This window comes from Pygocentrus nattereri, chromosome 19, assembly GCF_015220715.1.
Source record: "Pygocentrus nattereri isolate fPygNat1 chromosome 19, fPygNat1.pri, whole genome shotgun sequence".
NCBI lineage: Eukaryota > Metazoa > Chordata > Actinopteri > Characiformes > Serrasalmidae > Pygocentrus > Pygocentrus nattereri.
Genome location: NC_051229.1, coordinates 22,019,737 through 22,038,523, shown reverse-complemented (window position 1 = coordinate 22,038,523; position 18,787 = coordinate 22,019,737). Strand labels below are relative to the sequence as shown.

The 18,787-nt window shown below is 41.0% G+C and overlaps 1 protein-coding gene and 1 long non-coding RNA gene across 3 annotated transcripts in view; one reads left to right on the top strand and one right to left on the bottom strand.

The window, feature by feature from the left end:
• Positions 1-2,952: 2,952 nt before the first annotated feature.
• Positions 2,953-18,787, top strand: part of LOC108428257 (von Willebrand factor A domain-containing protein 5B2) — a 53,437-nt gene continuing 37,602 nt past the window's right edge. The window contains exons 1-6 of one of the 2 annotated variants that reach the window (XM_037531061.1): positions 2,953-3,370; positions 10,442-10,584; positions 13,321-13,536; positions 15,499-15,724; positions 15,922-16,076; positions 18,586-18,717. In XM_037531061.1, coding sequence (XP_037386958.1) covers positions 10,446-10,584; positions 13,321-13,536; positions 15,499-15,724; positions 15,922-16,076; positions 18,586-18,717 — 868 coding nt within the window. In that variant the 5' untranslated portion in view covers positions 2,953-3,370; positions 10,442-10,445. Of the gene's footprint in view, positions 3,371-3,443; positions 3,554-10,441; positions 10,585-13,320; positions 13,537-15,498; positions 15,725-15,921; positions 16,077-18,585; positions 18,718-18,787 lie in introns of those variants that run through there. The other variant, XM_037531062.1, reaches the window with a different exon arrangement.
• LOC119261599 lies at positions 10,381-13,419 on the bottom strand. Its single transcript, XR_005129095.1, has 3 exons — positions 13,262-13,419; positions 12,370-12,580; positions 10,381-10,575 (listed from the first exon to the last, which is right to left on the bottom strand). It is a non-coding gene; the product is annotated as an uncharacterized LOC119261599 (long non-coding RNA).

Below are 18,787 nucleotides of genomic sequence, written 5' to 3'. Positions count from 1 at the left end.
GAAATTGATAAATTTCTAGGCCTTAATACAACTTAATCAAATGCAATGTGCTGATTACAAGAATCTAAAATACTTAAATGATCAGAGGACAGGCTGCCAGGGTGGAGGGCTGTTTTTATTTAGCAGCTCTTAATTCTCCTCGTCAAGTCGCATCACCTCCACCTGCATAGCATACAGACGTCCACCCAGTCAGTGACAGACTTGCCTGAGCAACTGTATGACAATATGAAAAATAAAATTTGTGTGGGCGACACGTGTGGCGCGGTGGGTAGCGCTGTTGCCTCACAGTAAAGAGGGCCTGGGTTCGATTCCCCGGCTGGGCCTCTCTGTGTGGAGTTTGCATGTTCTCCCCGTGTCTGCGTGGGTTTCCTCTGGGTTCTCCGGTTTCCTCCCACAGTCCAAAGACATGCAGTCAGTCCAATTGGACATGCTAAATTGCCCTTGGGTGTGAATGTCTGTCTGTCTGCCTTGCCCTGCCTGTATCCTGCCTTCTGCCTGATGACTGCTGGGATAGGCTCCAGCACCCATCCCCCCGGTGATCTCAGCACTAAAGTTGTTTCGGTAAGACCCGCCCCTTTCCCCTTCTGATTGGCCGCTGGAAGAACCATTTCGAAGACTTGTTTCAGGCGATCTCGCCTGATTGGTCGAGAACTGGGACTGGTCTCGTGTGAATGGTCAGAGCGTGTCTCCTTGTCACATGACCTGCTGACGAAACGTTTCAACTATTTGTTTGAGATGGTCTCCACTGATTGGTCGGGACCTCAGACCGTTTTCAGTTCAGGATATGGTTGGTCCTTTTGAAAATAGAGAAAGTGCCCAAAGCTTCATTAAACAAGCAGGAGATAAGGATAAGTTACCAGGGAGGCCTAAACCGGCAAAGGGGCGCTCAAGACCAAACTATGCAAACAGCACTCAGAGGCATTGTCAGTCACATCAAGTGGATCCTCCACTATCTGCTCCACAAATGTCTGGGAGTCTCAACAGATACAGCGTACTGCCATCTATAATACCACGTCACTCACACACGTCCTCGTAACACTCAGTAAATTTACACACATCAGAGCAAACTCAAACAAATTATATAAATGAGTGCACTGAACAATCAGGCTATATAAACTAACCCTAACTGATTTACTGTTTATCGTCTTTGTTTTTGCTAGATTGTGTTGTGAATATTCTAGATGAGGTTCTCCAGATAGTCTGGACTTACTTCATATTGTGGGAGAACAACTAGCTTTTGTGTCCTTTGATGAATTGGAAAAATTAAAGTATAATTATTTATTAATCAGTCCATACATTTACAATAAAAACTACCATTTCCATTCTGCTGTTTGTCAGTTACCAAAGGCACCAAGGAATAGACGACTGTGACAAGACCTACATACATGAACACGGAGGTTGAAATCAACAGTCAATTCAAGAAAACACAAACAAACAAGAATGACATGTCAAACACTAAAATGTTTATTAATGAATACCAATTTAACGGTCAAGGGCCCTTACCAAATTCCTGTTTGGCTATTGATTTTGAGGACATTCTCATCAAGTGCCAAACATTACCTTCGTACAGTACGGTATCTATGGAATACCTGTAACATCTTTGTACAACCAAATATTTGCTCTTGTATCCGAAAAACAACGAAAGGCTAATGTCTGCTCATGAACTAAGAGTGTATCAGAATTGGATCAGAACTGACTGATAATAATTCCAAATATGATATCTTCATTTAGCTGATTTATTTTTATGATGCCTTTTTGTGTTGTGATCATATGGTGTCAATAAGGTAAGCCAAGCAAGTACATGTGTGTTGCTTTTGAACGCATTTGAATAATGTCAGGAATGTTTTGGAAATATTTTATTACTACAGTAGTATTGGGACATCTGCATATGACAACCACAGGAGCTTTTATGACATCCCATTCTAAATCCATAGGCATTAATATGGAGTTGGTCCCCGCTTTGCAGCTATAACAGCTTCCACTCTTCTGGGAGGCTTTCTACAAGATTTTTGAGGGTGTCTGTGGGAATTTTTGCACATTCATCCAGAAGAGTATTTGTGAGGTCAGACACTAATGTTGGATGACAGGGCCTGGCTAACAGTCTCTGTTCTAGTTCATCCCAAAGGTGTTCAATTGGGTTGAGGTCAGGACTCTGTGTGGGCCAGTCAAGTTCTTCCAAACCCAGCCATGCCTTTATGGACCATGCTTTGTGCTCTAGGGCTCAGTCATGCTGGAACAGAAAAAGGCCTTCCCCAAATTGTTCCCCCATAGTTGGAAGCACAATTGTACAAAATGTCTCAGTACACTGAAGCATCAAGAGTTCTAATAAGTGGTCTAGGCCAACCCCTGAAAACAACTCCATAGCGTTATCCCTCTCCACCAAACTTTACAGGTGGCACAATGCAGCCAAGCAGGTAAACCTCCAAGCATTTTCCAAACCCAGACTTGTCCACCAGGCTGCCAGGTAGAGAAGCATGATTCATCACTCCACAGAATATGTTTCCACTGTTCCAGAGTCCAGTGCAATAATACCACTCACAGATGATTGTGGAATATGAAGGAATGAAGAAATTTTGCAAACTGACTTGTTGCATTGGTGGCATTGCATTACAGTACCACACTTGAATTCAGTGAGCTCTTTAGAACGATCCATTCTTTCACAAATGTTTATAAAGGCAGTTTGTAAAAATTTGTAAACTTAATTAAATTAATTAATAAAAATAAAGAAACATGAATAAATACATTTTTGTCATGGCATGAATCATCCATTCGTGGGTGGATTTAATAAAAAACTGGAGTAGCTGTGATCATTTCCCATTAAAGGGATCACTCCCCAGAGAGGCTTCATAGAAATAAAGGTTCTCCTGGTACTTCGTATTCAGAGTTCGTTCTGAAACGTGTGTGTGCGAGAGACAGAGGGAGTTTCTGCCCAGCGGGAGCAGCAGAGACATCTCATGACCGGGTCGTTAGCTCTTATTGAGCTCGTGGTCAGTGTCAATTAAGCAGGACACACCGGACACAGAGCAGACGGCGCTGTGATCTCTGTCTGCTGCTGAAACTTGTTGCAGTCTGTGGTGTGAAATGCACATTAGCCTGTGTGTAAGGGCATCAGTGACGGGCCGCTGCTCTTACTGCTGTGTTCTCCACTCCTGTGGTGTCGTTGGAAGCGCCGTGTGGCCAACCAGCTGCTGCTCGACGGCTTTCAAAATCCTCTAAACTCCGAAGCGTGAACTGAACGAAAAGCGGTCTCCGGTGCGCGTGCACTCGCGCGTGCGTAATCGCGCGCGGTGGCGAGGAGTGACCGCAGCAGAAAGGACAGAAACCTGCAACACGCCGGCAGCGCTGCTGAGAAAGAGAGACAGCTCATCAAGTAAGTGCCAACCCGACTAGTAATAACACAGTTATTAACATTGAGAAGCCAGTTCAGCGCAGCGCGTTTGAGCCTGAGACGCTTTTCCCTCCGCTAAAGACACAAGTGGAGGTTCAGAGAAACAGAAAGAGGCGAGAGAAGCTGGAACATCTGTAACGGCTGCTTCTGAGACCTAAAGCGTGGGTATGTTGTAGGTTTTGCTGATTGAATTAATGATAAAACGCGTCTCTTCCGTTCATCAGCACTTTTACACGAAACAGCTTTAAAGTCTTATTGAAGTGTTTTTGCTTTAGTTTTGATTTAGTCAAAGTACACTCTTAAAAATGGTTCTTCAAAGGTTCTTCAGTAAAAGCAGTACCTCTGCTTAGAACCATGAGCTCTATACAGAACCTTTTCATGCTTAAATATTCCTTTGCATGAAATGGTTCTTCAGATTGACGGAGAATGTGTTGTATATGGTTCTCTATACCAGCTGAACCTTTGTGAAAATGGTTCTATGTACCACCAAAAAAGAGTTCTACTGCTGTTGAAAGCTTGACATCATGATAGAAAATCCTTTTTGGTGCTATTCAAATCATTTTCAAAGAGCTCTATATAGAACCATATACAACACATTCTCCATCAATCTGAAGAACCATGTCACCATGCAAAGAACCATTAAAGATGAAATGGTTCTACATAGAGCTCCTATTCTATAGAGATCTTATTACTAATGAACCCGTAAAGAACCTCCTTTTAATAGTGTACAGTTCTTTTAATTAATATGATTTGCTTATTTTGTATTTACTAATTGACCAGCTGCAAGGTGAATATCATTGTGGCGGATTTTAATTCATAAAGTAGATTACTCACATTATAGTACGCTAGCTTACTAACTGCTGAGTCATCAGCTTTTAATATGGATGACTGCATTACGTGAGGGATTCCCTCCTGTAGGTCTTTAAAATCTGACTCATGTCTTGCCATGATGACGACTCTACATGCTGAACCCGAGGACAGTGTCAGCTAGAAGTCCAAATTCCACTGAATTTTTTAAATGCCTGCGTAATTCAGTCATTGAGATGTAAACAAAGTGAGCAGAGTGTTTTGACTGGAAGTGGTTTGTTTTAGAGAAACTTACCGACTCTGATATCTTCACATTGGTAGTGGTGAGAACCAGGGGTTACAATGTCTAGAACACAAATATTTCTATTTTATTTCAATATCAAAATGATCAGTGACCCTACACACGTCTTCTGAGTTTATAAGTAATGTTGACGATGGTAAAATAGTGGTAGTTTTCTTAGTGGGCTATTTTGATTCACAACACCCTGCTTGTGCCCCCCCAACGACACTCCCACCTGTAACCCACTCTGTAAATACATTTTTATAAATACATTTAAGACAAAACCTTCTTTCAGAACTATCATAAAACCATGTATCGGGGATCACACAGTGTATTCATTACTATTCCATGTAAATGTTATGTGGCTCAGCTTTTAGAGGCATTAATCCTTTCAGATGTCTGGTTACCATCACCAGCACTGTGAAGAATTCTGACTTGTTAAGTTTCTCTAGAGTGAAGCATCATACCATACTGAGTGACTTTATTTACATATTAACTATTAACAACTTAATTCTGCAGAAATTCCCTCAAGTAAAGGCTCCACTTATTTGTACAATAATCTATCTGCTTTGAAGTAATACCTAGTAATTTTATTGTGGTCCAATTTTTTGATAGACAGCATAGGGGGTAGCTGACAGATGTGCATAGCAGCATTCAGTAATCATATATCTACAAAGTTTGCCTACAGTCAGCTCCAAAGTTATTGGTATCTTTGTACAAAAAAGGTCATAAAAGATATGTGTAATTAATTAGCTCATTCTCACATTGCAAATATGAAACACTGGATCTTTAATTGAAGGTTATTTAATCTTATTCATCAATACTCATCAAAACAACATGTCACACTTATTGGCACCCCTAACAATTCTTATGAACAAACTGTAACTGAAGCATGAAGCACTTTGCCCTTTTTAATGTCTCTCCATGACTTTCTGTTTCACTGGGCATAAATATTAGGTGACACAGAGGCCAAATTTCCCTTATACACAAATGAAATGAGAAAAAAAGTGTGATGACATTGATCAAGCAATGACAATAAAAAACAGCTACCCACTTGAAATGCTCATGTCCATATATGGATAAGGCAAAAATTAACATGTTTAAATCAACTGTAGCTGTAGTGAATGTGTCTGGGAGTGAAGTGTATTTTACCTTCATGCACAATGAGGAAGATGGTTAGTGAGACAATATCCAAGGGTTCAAGGGTCCAAAGATCATGACGGATCCCCATCCCCTGCCCCATTCCCCACTGAAAACCTTCAGCATTAGCTAGTAAAGAGAGTCCAAAAGACATCTTGTAGTATCTTGAAAGATTCTGTACTGAGAAATGGCCTCAGATTCCTTGCTTTGTATTATCCATCAAGCATTATAAAGGAAGATTTATTGCTGTTATGGTGGCAAAAAAGAGGTTACACTAAGTACTAAATGGAGAGGTGCCAACTATAATACTGAAGTAGCAGGAGGCAGTCTCCACTCAATATTTGTTTGTGGCAGTCGGTTGATGTAAGTCACATAAGTCTAATACCAAGGCTAAACCATGTGGTGGGCTCCTGGATGAGAATAGGGGTGGCATCAAACAAATGTGCACATATAGAAGTGATCATGGCTATAATAAGGCAGAACACTAAACACTGCAGAGCTGTGGCCTGGAAGGAAACAAGTTTGGTGGCCCTTGTCCTAATAACTGCTATTGTTTATTAGGGCTTGAAGTATGTTATATGAAGGTGAAGTATGGATAAAAACTGCAGCCACACTTACATTTTGTGGACCAGACTGAACACCCATGGTTTAAAATGATAATCCTTTTGTGCATAGAATACCAGGCCATTGTTTCCACTGCTGCTTATGTACTTATCGTGTAAAATGTTGTCACAGGTGTGAAGATAGTCAACAGGGGAAGCAGGAGTGGAAGCAATGGCCTAGCAGTCCATCTTGGACCCACTAGTTGAAGGAGTAGCAACCATGAATGTTGATCTAGCCACAAAGAGTTTGTTGACCTTGTGAAAAAAGAAACCACAGCCATGTACTCAAACTTTATCAGCAGTTTTCTTATCCACATCTGGAGAAGTGCGGGTGACAGCTATACTTGCTGACATCATGCACACTAAATGGGATGGTCAAGAAATGTCAGTAATGTCAAGTATGCCACCCAGCCTGATATGGGAAAGGAGGCCAGAAATATCTTGGGCACATCTTTAGGACACAATAATGTCCTAAATACCCTCATGGCCTACCTTGGTCAAACCTGTCTGTAGTTGGGGCACAAAACAGGTGCTCTTTAAAATTATGGATGTGAGTATTCTTTTGAGGCAATAGGAGGGATAATCTTGCTCATGCATATGAATTGATAGGTGTTGAAGAATGAGCTGAGCCTACAAAGATTATTAAATGGGGCAAAACCCATTGATACAACTGCCCTGAATTAAAGGGCATATGTAACAAAATGTTGATCATGTTTATGAATGACTGGCTGGGTACTAGGAATAGACTCCTCAGAGTGCTCTGACAGGCCTCAGAAAGGACTAGAACAGTCATACTTGATGAGTTGTGGCTAGATGTCATGGGCATAACTAGTTGAGGGGTCCCAGTTGGCTTCTGCCAGGCACTAGGAGTAATGGGGCCTGGGTGGGAAAGGTAGCTTTAGAAGTTCCAGCTAGCACTAGGTGGGAGGCAACAATCATGTGACCTGGAACTAATACTGTAACATGAACACAAGGGGCATCATAAACTTCCAGCAAAGTAAGTGGTCTTGCACTCCAGGAACTCATTCTGCCCTGCCCGTGTGCCAGCAATGATGAGAGGTAAAGGATGGCCTCTTTTAGGGCTGGGGTGCCCAGTGCTGGTCCTATAGATGTACCTCCCTGGAGAGTTCAGATCACCATGGAGCCATGCTGTCGTAATGCATGCATGGAGCCATGCTGATATAATACATGCAATATGTGGATTGGCACTGTCTTGCTGAAGTAAACAAGGCCTTCCCTGAAAAAGACATCATCTGGATGGCAGCATATGTTGTTAAAATATGTATATATTGTTCAGAATTAATGGTGCCTTCACAGATGCACATCACCCATGCCATGTGCACTAATGACCCCTATACCATCATGAATACTAGCTTTAGAACTGGGCACTGATAACAAGCTGAGTGGTCTTTAACCCAGAGGACAGAGTGTCCATGATTTCCTGATTTCCAAAAAGAATTTCAAATGTTGAATCATCGGAGTGCAGGACACTTTTCCAAATCTGCTCAGTCCATTTTAAATGAGCTCGAACCCAGAGAAGATGGTGGCATTTCTGGATCCTGTTTATATGCGGTTTCTTCTTTCCGCTTCAGAGTTTTAACTTGCATTTGCAGAAGCAGTGACAAACTGTTTTCATAGACAGTGTTTTTTATAAGTATTTTTGAGCCCATGCAGTGATTTCCACTAAAGATTCATGTCCGTTTTTTAATGTGGTGCTGCCTCAGCGTCCAAACATGAACAGGAAATACTGGTTTTTGGCCTTGTTACTTGCATATAGAGATTTCTCCAGATTTCCTGAATTTTTTAATGTTATTAAGTACTATAGATGATGGAAAGTAACAGTTCTTTGCTACTTTACATTGAGAAATATTATTCTTGAATTCTTGCACTACTTGATTCTGCAATCTTTCACAGAGTGGTGAACTCCTCATCTTCACTTCTGAAAGACTCAGCCTTCCTGGAGTGTTCATTTTATACCCAATCATGTTACTGACCTGTTGCCAATCAACCACCAAGTGTTTCTTTAGCATTACACAACTTTTACCTGCCTTTTGTTGCCCCGTCCCAACTTTTGTGATATGTGTTGATGGCATCAAATTTAAAATGGCCATATATTTTTTCAAAAAACAATAAAATATTTCAATTTCAACATTTGACATGTTGTCTTTGTACTATTTTCACTGAATTATAGGCTTTAAATGATTTGCACACCATTGCATTTTTATGTTTTTATGTATATTTTGCACAGCGTCCCAACTTAATTGGAAATTGTGTTGTACATGCTGTTCAAAAGGACACTGGTACAGTCTGACAGCAAATGGGCTGGGGATCAAGCCCCCCTCAGTCCCATCTGTGCACATGAATTCAGTACGTCAGTACGTTAGAGCCACAAGACAGTTTCAGCCTAAATGCATAAAAATATTTTTAGTGGAATGACTAAGATTCATGAAAAGAGAGTGTGTCAAATGTGTGAAGTTTTATTTTTTACCACGAAGTAGAACACACAATATTAGCACATTTAAATTGAAATATATTTCATTTACTTTACATCTATAGGATGTATTTGATTTGATTCTGTGCATGAATATGTAAAAAATGGGCTATTTTGAATTTAATATTTGTTTTAGCAGGCTTTAGTTGCAAGATTGTGCTAAAATTAATCCATGTGGAGGCTGTAGGCTTAGTCTGGCTAGATCTCTTTATAAGTTGTTTATATGCTTCAAAACAGTGCAATATCACAGACACCAAAGGGAAGATAATAATACAGAATGCAGGTGTGAATTCAGTGACTTATACACAAAGTCTAAAGAAATATCTGTTATCTGGTTTGCAGTAAATACTTGCAGATGATGTTGCAAGATAAACTAAAACAGGCTCTTCCCACATAAAAATATGTGTTTAAATTTTTTTGTGTCCTCACTCCCTACTGTTCAGATACATTTTCCCCCTAAAATACAAACAATGTAAATATACCCTTAAAATTACAACAACAACTGTGTACCTTAAATGAGTTTAGAAAGGTACAATATTCACTTTACCCAAAAAAAAAAGTATCTACTTGCACCTTTTGCAAATATAAATACAATTTTTTAAAAGTGGAAACTAAAATAAAAAATGTAGGTAGTCAATAACTGCAACAGAATATGGTGCAATTGTTCCCTAATTAAAGGTACTGAAGATGTGCGTTTGAGGGGAGAGTCACTGTGACATCATCAGTACCCTGAAAGTTCTGCTTTTTCTGAGATGCATAATAACAACGGCAGAGAAATAGAATGTCAGTTTAAAAGCTAATGTGGATCTAATAAGTGAGCTGACTGAACTGAAACATATTTAATAAATTGAACATGCAATCTATCCAGTGTTTACATTACATTACATACTCTGTGTGTCTTACTGTCCTCGCTGTTTGAGTCTGACACTGTGTGTGCACTGTTGACCAGTCTGTTAATGATCGACATGAACATTACCACAGTGACTGGGCTTGTGGTTGCTGGGCAGCATGATGTGAGGACTGGCTTCATGAGGGGAGCAAATGATATGATGGTGACTCTGTTGTCGTGGGCTCAGGTAAATGTGTGGTGTGAGTTCATCAGAAGAGTTTTGCTGCAGGAGAAAAGGCAGCAGGTGGCAGATTAGTCAGACTATTTAGATGGCTAGATGTTGTTTTATGGGCCTGCTGGGTTGAAAAGTTCATTATACCCAAAATGTGTGATATGTTATGAACAGAACAGACTGGGATTTGTAGCATCACTAATTCTAGTTTGGCCTCCATCTCTCGACTACTTTTGACTGATTTACTTAGTAAACATGTCCCAGGGAACATTTACAGCATTGGCAGATGCTCTTATCCAGAGCGACTTTCATATCTTTTTTTTTTTTTTTAACAAAGGTAAAAAAGGCAAAAGTAGAGTTTTAATTCTTGCCCGAGGACTTTTATAGGTATAGCATAGGTTACCCCAGTAATAGCATAGAAGGCAGAGGTGTTACCCACTACACTATACACCAAGGTACTAATATGAATGGAAAAACAAGACAAACGTATCATATCACAGCTTAATGTAATTGTAAATTGGCTTGAAAACTCAGTTATACCTGTGAAGTTAGCTTTTGCTTGTTGTTAGCTTTTGCTCTGATTAACCTACTTAGAAAGAAAACATAGATATAAGTGTGTGCGATGCTATGATCAGCAGGTTTTGTGCATGTGTGTGTTTGTGTGTGTGTAAGGAGGATGCCGGGTTTGAGGAACCGTGCCACATGGGCTCCACTCTTGCTGAAGAGCTCCCGCATCACTTCCTGTGCCAATGGCTGTTCACTGGGCATCACAGCACACCTGACATACGCTAACACTGAATCTGAACCTGTGGAGGGTGAGTACACACACACACACACACATACACACACACACACAGACACACAAACACAGACACACACACACAGCTACAGTTTATTAGGTACATTTTACATTGTACTAACACTCAGAAACATCTGCCACATACAATACTGTGCAAAACTCAGAGACCACCCTTCATTTATTGACTTTCCTGTCAAAACAGCCATTAAGTACAAGTTATTCATTTTTAGGATATACTGTATTTCTGAGGAGAATAGGTAGAAGATGTGACTAGACAACAAAGATGAAAATTTGCAAACCAAACAAAGTTGCTGGTGTTCTCAAACTATAGATTGGCCACCAGAGAGTCCAGATCTCAACCTCACTGAATGTGTTTGGGATTACTTGGACCATGAATAGCAAAGAACTTGCAAAAGACTGACCTTTGGAGGAATGGAAATAATATCTCTGCAGATTTCTGAAAGCATGTGTCCTAAAACACATGGAAGATAAGATAATAAGGGCTAGTAAAGGGAGACATGCTAACTACTGAAGAATTTGATATCATTTTTACTGTTGAGACTTTTATGTAATCTATGTTTTCCACTTTTTTCCTATTAGTGTAATACCTTGCTCTTAAAGGCCACATGAAAGAAATGAAGAATGTTCTCTGAATTTTACTCAGTACTGTATGTGCCCTGTGTAGGTTCACAATCACTGACTGTAGCTCAACTGTTGCTGCACAACTTATCAGCTGCCCTTGACCCTCTCCATCAATGGAAAGGCAACACAATAAGATCATCGCTGACCAGATATCATTTCAGTGGCAGCCATTCTCAGCATAGCAGGACCACTAATATGGTAGCAGTACAGAGTTGCATTGGTTTGATTATATCAGGAACAGTAACTTTGCTACAGTCTTTACACACCTCACTATTACTACTGTCTAGAGAATAATCTGCCAGTTAAAAATGGCCAGCCAGCAGTGGACATTTACTAAGAAACTGCCCACTGGTTAAGGGCTAGTAGATGACTATGTACTGTGTATAGCAAAGGATGAGTTACAGTCTTGAAATGTAGACCTACAAGGTAAGACTGTTTTATAAAGTGTCCATTTAGTGTTCACAATGTTTCAATAGCCCAACAACACTGCATATTTTTTAATTGTTTCTTGTTACAACACCTGATTCAGTTCATCACTTAATGATCAAGACATACGTAAGCTAAGTCAGGTGAACTGGAGCTAGAGGCACACCCATATGTATAGTAGGATTTTTTGGCTTTGGCTAAATAATTTTAAAGAATCTTTGAGCAATATTAATTTTATATAAGCGTTCCAGCTCTCTCTGTGTTAGAAATTAAAATGTAAATTATGTTTTGAGTACCTACTGATTGAGCCAAAATTAAGATTAAAATTAAGTGAGCCTTATTAGTCCCACAACAGGGAAATTTCACCTCCGCATTTAACCCATCCGTGAAGTGAAACACCACATACACTCACAGCACGCACACACACACACACACACACACACACACACACACACACACACACACACACACACACACACACACTAGGGGGCAGTGAGCACACTTGCCCGGAGTGGTGGGCAGTCCAATCCGCAGCACCCGGGGAGCAGTTGGGGGTTAGGTGTCTTGCTCAAGGATACCTCAGTCATGTGCTGTCGGCTCTGGGGATCGAACCGGCGACTTTCTGGTCACGAGGCTTGTTCCCTAATTTCCAGCCCATGACTGCCCAAAATGCTAACATTACCATTTAAAGGACCCATACTGTAATACAATTCTCTTGCATTTTATTTATTACCCTGAGGTCTGGGTTTGATTTCCCAGCCGGACGACCAGCATCCTTTCAATGTGTTTGCATGTTCTTCCCGTGTTCTTTGGGGGCTCCTGTTTCCTGTTGAAAGACATGAAGGCAGGCCAATTGGAGATGCTAAATTGCCCTAGGACTGGCAGCCGGTCCAAGGTGTTTCCTGCCTTCCTCCCAGTGAGCACAGGAATATGCTCCACCACCCCTGTGACCCAGGAGGACAAGCAACTTAGATGATGAGATGATATAGGCTAATTGTAACAGACACAAGAAATGCCTATGAAACTAGTTTGAACAAGCTTGCCAAAATAAATACTTAAAAAATAAATGATTAGTGAAATGAAGCTGTGATAAACACTGATCATTTTTTTAGTGCAGCAAATATCAGCATAATACATTTTAAATATTTGACATTTTTTTACATCTATAGGATGGTTTTGGTGTTATATGAGAATATAAAGTAAAAAAATCCATATTGTGAATTTATATAAGGAGGAGTTTTCTCACTGTTTACTTTCTACTTTGGGAGACTTAGTTGTAAAACTAAGTTAAAACTAACTCCTACATGTGGGAGCTGTACTTTAGCCTAGTTAGTTCTTACTGTGAGTTTATTTGCTTCAAAATGGTGCGATATTACAGCCACCAAGAGTGTGATTGATACATTATTGGTTACTTACGCACAACATGCAAGTAACTAAAGAATACATATGGTGAAAAAAGTTAGTTCATGGTATAAAAACCATCAATGAGTTGAATCTTTAGAAATATAACAGATAAACAGATAACATACCCCAGGTTAGTGTTGCGGTACCGCACATTACTTCCTACTATGCACATTAACTGCGTCGTGTTACCAGCATGCATATTAATGACCCATATCACATACTGTAATCTTGCATTCTATCCTTCATGGTGTGCTTCGTTCCTCCTTCTATGGGACTTTAGGGCTGTTTGTGTATCCACTCAGTGAGCGGGAGGTGGTGGTGGGTTTCGAGGCGCTGGTCTCTGGCAGACTGCTGAGTGTGGAGCTGCAGAGCCGGGGGAAGCTGGACGACTGCTGTCTGGACTGCTGTCCAGGATCAGCCTTCAACAGCCAATGTGGGCACAGCAAGGAGTGGACCTGCTGTGGGGGAAACAGCCTGGACATACAGTGCTGTAACGGTGAGACAAAGAACACACACGAGTCCAAGAGAGTTGGCAGTATACTGAAACATGCACAGTCTACATTTTTCTTCTATGTATAAAGCTTTGTGTGGTTTCATGTACCAAGAACTGGTCTAATTCAAATCACTGGAGCTTTTTCCAAACTCCTTTACCATAGGCAGTTTTGTTTTTGTGCCCTTAGCACTACGTAAATAAACTCTGTTCTGATTGACTGCCCTGTTATGTGCCTCCTTAGCCAGGCTTGTATCATCAAGTTATGGTCCCTGGGCACAAATGTTTGGGGGGCAAAACATGGCTACCTTTTTTGAGGTGGTCATGGAATTTTTTACATCATACCAAGTTACACAAGGACTACAAGAACTATGAGGACTAGCACCACAATGGTGGGACACTGACTACAGTGTAGGCCATGTCACCATTAGAAGTGATTTGAATGATAGAAGATTTTCTTTTAAAACCAAGACAAAACAATACCAAAAACCCAACAACTAATGCAAATTTTCCTGTAAAACATGTGTCTGCTTTCAATAAGCACAACCAGTTCAGTGTTTATTAGCCATAATTGTAATTGTTTAATTGTAAAATTTGTAAAACTCAATAAAAACTATGTTAAAAAAAAACAAGCACAACCAGAGTTGGACAGAATACTAAAAAGTAGCGATGACTGAATACTATATTGTATGACTGACTCAGTATACTGTCATAAATGTATTTCAGTACTATATATAAAAAGTAAGATATTCTGAATACATTTGGAATACATTTAGACCACATATTTATGAGGCACACTGGAAGAACTGTTGCTGTAATTTGTATTTAATTCATACGTTTCCTTGCTGTAACTGGTTGAAAGTTTTCTTCATTCTTCTGTTAATGTTATTTTAATGAAGGAGCAAAATTCTCAACCCTTTTCTGGCTCTCATTGCCTATTCTATTGTTGTTTCATGGACTAAGCCAAAAATTTACCATATCCTAATAAGATCTTTCAAATTTAATTATAAAGTTAGTAGCTACTGAGGAGCTTTCATCCCTTAAAAACATTTAGTAACACTGAGATTAATAACAGGGTCATCACAGTGATTTATTAGTCCACTCAGGCTTTAGCAGGAAATTCAGTCTTTGTGACAAAGCTATTAATTGAGTTCTTCTTTAGAGTATATTGCTATATATGCTGTGTGCTTATTTTAAAATAGAAAGAGCAGCAAACTTAAGAACTCAAACTTGAAGCATTCTAAACTAACCTATACTGTCATGGAAGGCTTGGGATTTTGTAAATTTAACGTTGCGTATTCTACCTCTGGTGATTTTATTGCACGGGAGTGGACAGTTCACAGATCACGGCAATGTTCACTTTAATTCAAGTGGCTGACTTTTTATATTTGGCTTTGGAAATGAGCATCTTTCACTCTGCCAAAATATCAGGTCTCACTTTTAAAGATCCCTCCAGCACATCCCTCCTGAAAATCTGGAGCTTCTAATTCAAAATACCTAAAAACCTGAAAGCATGACTGAGCTAATGGCAGATAGTGGAATGGTTGCTAAGCAGTAATAGGAGGAGAAGATGAAACAGACATGGACTGTGCCGGGAATTAACTGCTTATAGGAGGCTGCCTGGGCACACACTCATAAAGCCCATGGGATGATTTGGGCCTGTCCTTAGCACTTCTACTTCAATGGGCATCTAAACTTAATGATCAGTCATATACAAATGTGCTCATGGTTGTGACATCACAAAACAGGATATTTTTGCAGCTTAGTGTCCATATATGGACTGTTGGACAGAGGAGTGAACAGTGCATTTTGGAATTTTAAAGATCTTTACATAGTGAATCAAACTGGTAGTATTATTGTTTAATTCAGCCATCTTAGGCCTGCACTCCAAGTGTAGCAGTAGTTTCTAGGCTTTATATGTGACACTGACAGGGTGTTCTCTCTCTCTCTTTGTGATCCTGTGTTCAGGTCACCTCCTGCTGGATGAGGATCTGGAGCGGACCACTTTCATCATAGGCACAGGACTCATCGCTCCTATGGAGATGGTGTCAGTGGTCATCAGCACCACCCTAGAGCTCCCCACATTAGAGAATGGCGCGATCCACCTGATCTACCCTACAGTGCTCACTCCTATAGTCAGAGCCAGGATGCAACCAACCAAAAGTGAAAATGGTGGAAGATCAGAGGAGACAAAGTGAAGATGCCTTTTTATTCTCTATTTCTTTGTATATACAAATGTAGCAGCATGCTTATAAGATTTATAATATAATAACCTTCATGGTAACATCTGGTAATCACAAATGAATGCTGTGTAATCTTTTTCACTGCTGACAAAAATAACCTTTGTTTTTCTGTGCGTTGCTTTCTCCTTGTTCTCTCTTGTTCTCCCAGTGCAACCAGGTGTTTTGGAGTGTCTGGTAAGCAGGAGAAGCTGCTGGAGGTTAATGAACAGTGTGCACATGCTCTGTTCTCCAGCCCTGCAACCAACCTTGCCCCATATGAGCTCAACTTCCAGCTGCTGGTCCGTGGGGCTTGTCTACTAGCAGGTAATATTGAAGCAGAATTCCACTGGCTTTACAAAATTCCTGCATAATTCAATCACTCAAGCCCTATTCAAGCTGCATCAGTGCATTCTGCTTCTGCATATAGAAAACAGCCCATTTACATTGTGCTGAATGTGGTCAATATGTTTTCATGTTTTTTTGGCTTCATGGCGTCACCCTACCTCTTAGCCAGATGTGTTTTGAATTTTGTTTGTTGCAAATTAAGTTAGAAAAGACTGGATACTCATTTTTACACCAGAGAACCACTGCAGTTTTAAGCATGATGACATTTTATATTCACTGTATATAAAAATACCGTACTACCAGAAATGTTTCTGCATCTTAGTTTTAGCCTCAGGCCTTTATTGCTCCTGCTTCAGTTTGCTAAGGACTCTTATTGTAGAGGGAGGAACTAAGTACTGCACCAGGCTGAGTGTGTGTGAGCTGGCAGAGAGAGAGGGAGAGAGAGGCACATGAGCTGAGAAGCAAACAAATTGTTAGTAAAGAGAAAACTCTGCTTATGTATGGTATAGCTGTGGCCAACAACAATAAAGCACCATGACTTGTCTGAAAGATGCGTCTCTTTCAATAGCGGTGAACAGTATAATATTTACATTAAAAGGCCAACATTTTATAGCACCGAGATATGATTTTACCAAGGCAAGCACAACTCTTCACGTTAAGCCTGTTTTTAATCCAACCTGTTTGGAGATGAGTGTATAATCTCTGTAATTGGACTGTATTCTGCCCTCATTAAAGTCGACTACCCAGTTTGGGGGAGAGCTAATAACAAATAAGCAATTCTGAACAAGAGCAGAATTTACCAGCCTTCAATCTCTGCTCCTCTGAAGTCTTTAATGTGGTCATTATGGGAAAATAATTTGGAAAACAAACAGTAAAGGTAGGAATGCAGCTGTGCATCTTTGTGAACGTCCGTTGCTTGTTTGTATGTGTGTGTGTGTGTGTTTGAGTGCTGCTTCACCACATGCTGTCTGACGAGAAAGAGAGAGAGAGAGAGAGAGAGAGAGAGAGAGAGAGAGAGAGAGAGAGAGAGAGAGAGAGGGGGGGGGTTGCTGGAGGGGTTGGAGGGATAAGATCAGGCCAGTCATGGACAGCGTGACAGAATCACTGCTCAGTTGATTAAGATCCTGTATTTCTTTGATTTCCTGTCTCACAGCTGTGGGCGACACGTTAACAACAGGCACTTGTAATAAAATATACGCAACAGATTTCCAGTGTAATAAACAGATTATATTAGTTATAAAACAAAGCAGACGCCGTAAACACCGTAAACACGGTACCCGCTCAGCTCGGATCAGCTAGCTCGGCTAACGCTGCCTCAGGCTAGAGTCGGGTTGTAGAGCGGATCTCCGCAGGTTTCGTGTTTAGTCCCGGATAGTTCCGCCGTTTTCTTTAGCTCGTGTGGAAATAAATACAGACGACCGTTTGGATGCGGTCACTGGCGTTCCCGCGGGTCCTTAACACGTATAATAAAGTCTTTAAAAAGCCGCTGCGGGACCCTGAGCGGCGCGCCACTGACTTTCCCCGCTTCCCCGCTGCACTCAGTGTCCAACCAAACTGGTCTTTGACCCACTTTGCCGCTGACCTTTCCAGCGCAGCGCTGATTTAACGTGATGCATGATGGTTACAAGTGTCGTCCGATTTTCTCTGCGCTGCAGTGTCTGAATCAGGCGCATCACATCACCCGCTACACGAGCTACACTCACTCCAGTCTCACTCTCACCACCTGAACATCTCGCTCCAGTCTCACTCTGACCACCTGAACATTTCACTCCAGTCTCACTCTGACCACCTGAATATTTCACTCCAGTCTCACTCTGACCTCCTGAACATCTCACTCCAGTCTCACTCTGACCTCCTGAACATTTCACTCCAGTTTCACTGACTACCTGAACATTTCACTGCGGTCTCACTCTGACCACCTGAACATCTCACTCCAGTCTCACTCGGGTCTCACTCCAACCACCTGAACATCGTGCCCCGGTCTCACTGCAACCATCTGAACATCTCGCTCCAGTCTCACTCCAACCAGGGTCATGCCAATAGGCTTCAATAAAATAGATTTTTAATGCAAGCTGTATTTGAGCGTGTGCACCGTTTTGCAGTGGAAATGGCATTTTTTATGCTGAGTTCTTAAAAAAGTCATTGAATTTGATTTGTAAAACTGCTGCAACCCTGTAGGAGTTAATGAGCGGAGCTGTCAGAGCAGTCTGTGTTGTCTGTACTGGGGAGACACAAGTGTAACTGTGTGGCTGGTTAATGGAATTAAATGAAGATTAAATAAAGTGTAAATATGAAATGTCAGATTATTTTTTATCTACCCAAGTTTGGATCCACTGATGTGGGGTCATACTTTGACGGTTTATAATTCCTTAAACAGGAAAATATTCAGTGCACATCATCTACATCCGCCTTCACCTGTCTGTCTTTATTCCTACTTCTCCTTCCTCATCTGTGAACCGAGTTGAACTCTACCTGTGTGCCTCCTCAGGTCTAGAGAGCCCGACCCATGCCCTGCGTGCAGATGCGGAGCCCAGCGCTCAATCAGCCTCTGCCACTTACATCACCCTGGCTGAGGATCACCCATATGACCGACACCTGGAGATCATACTGCACCTGAGCGGTGAGGAGAGGGGGCACACACAGCTAAGCAGCACTAGCAGGGCTACTTTAAACGATTAGAAGTTGTAGAT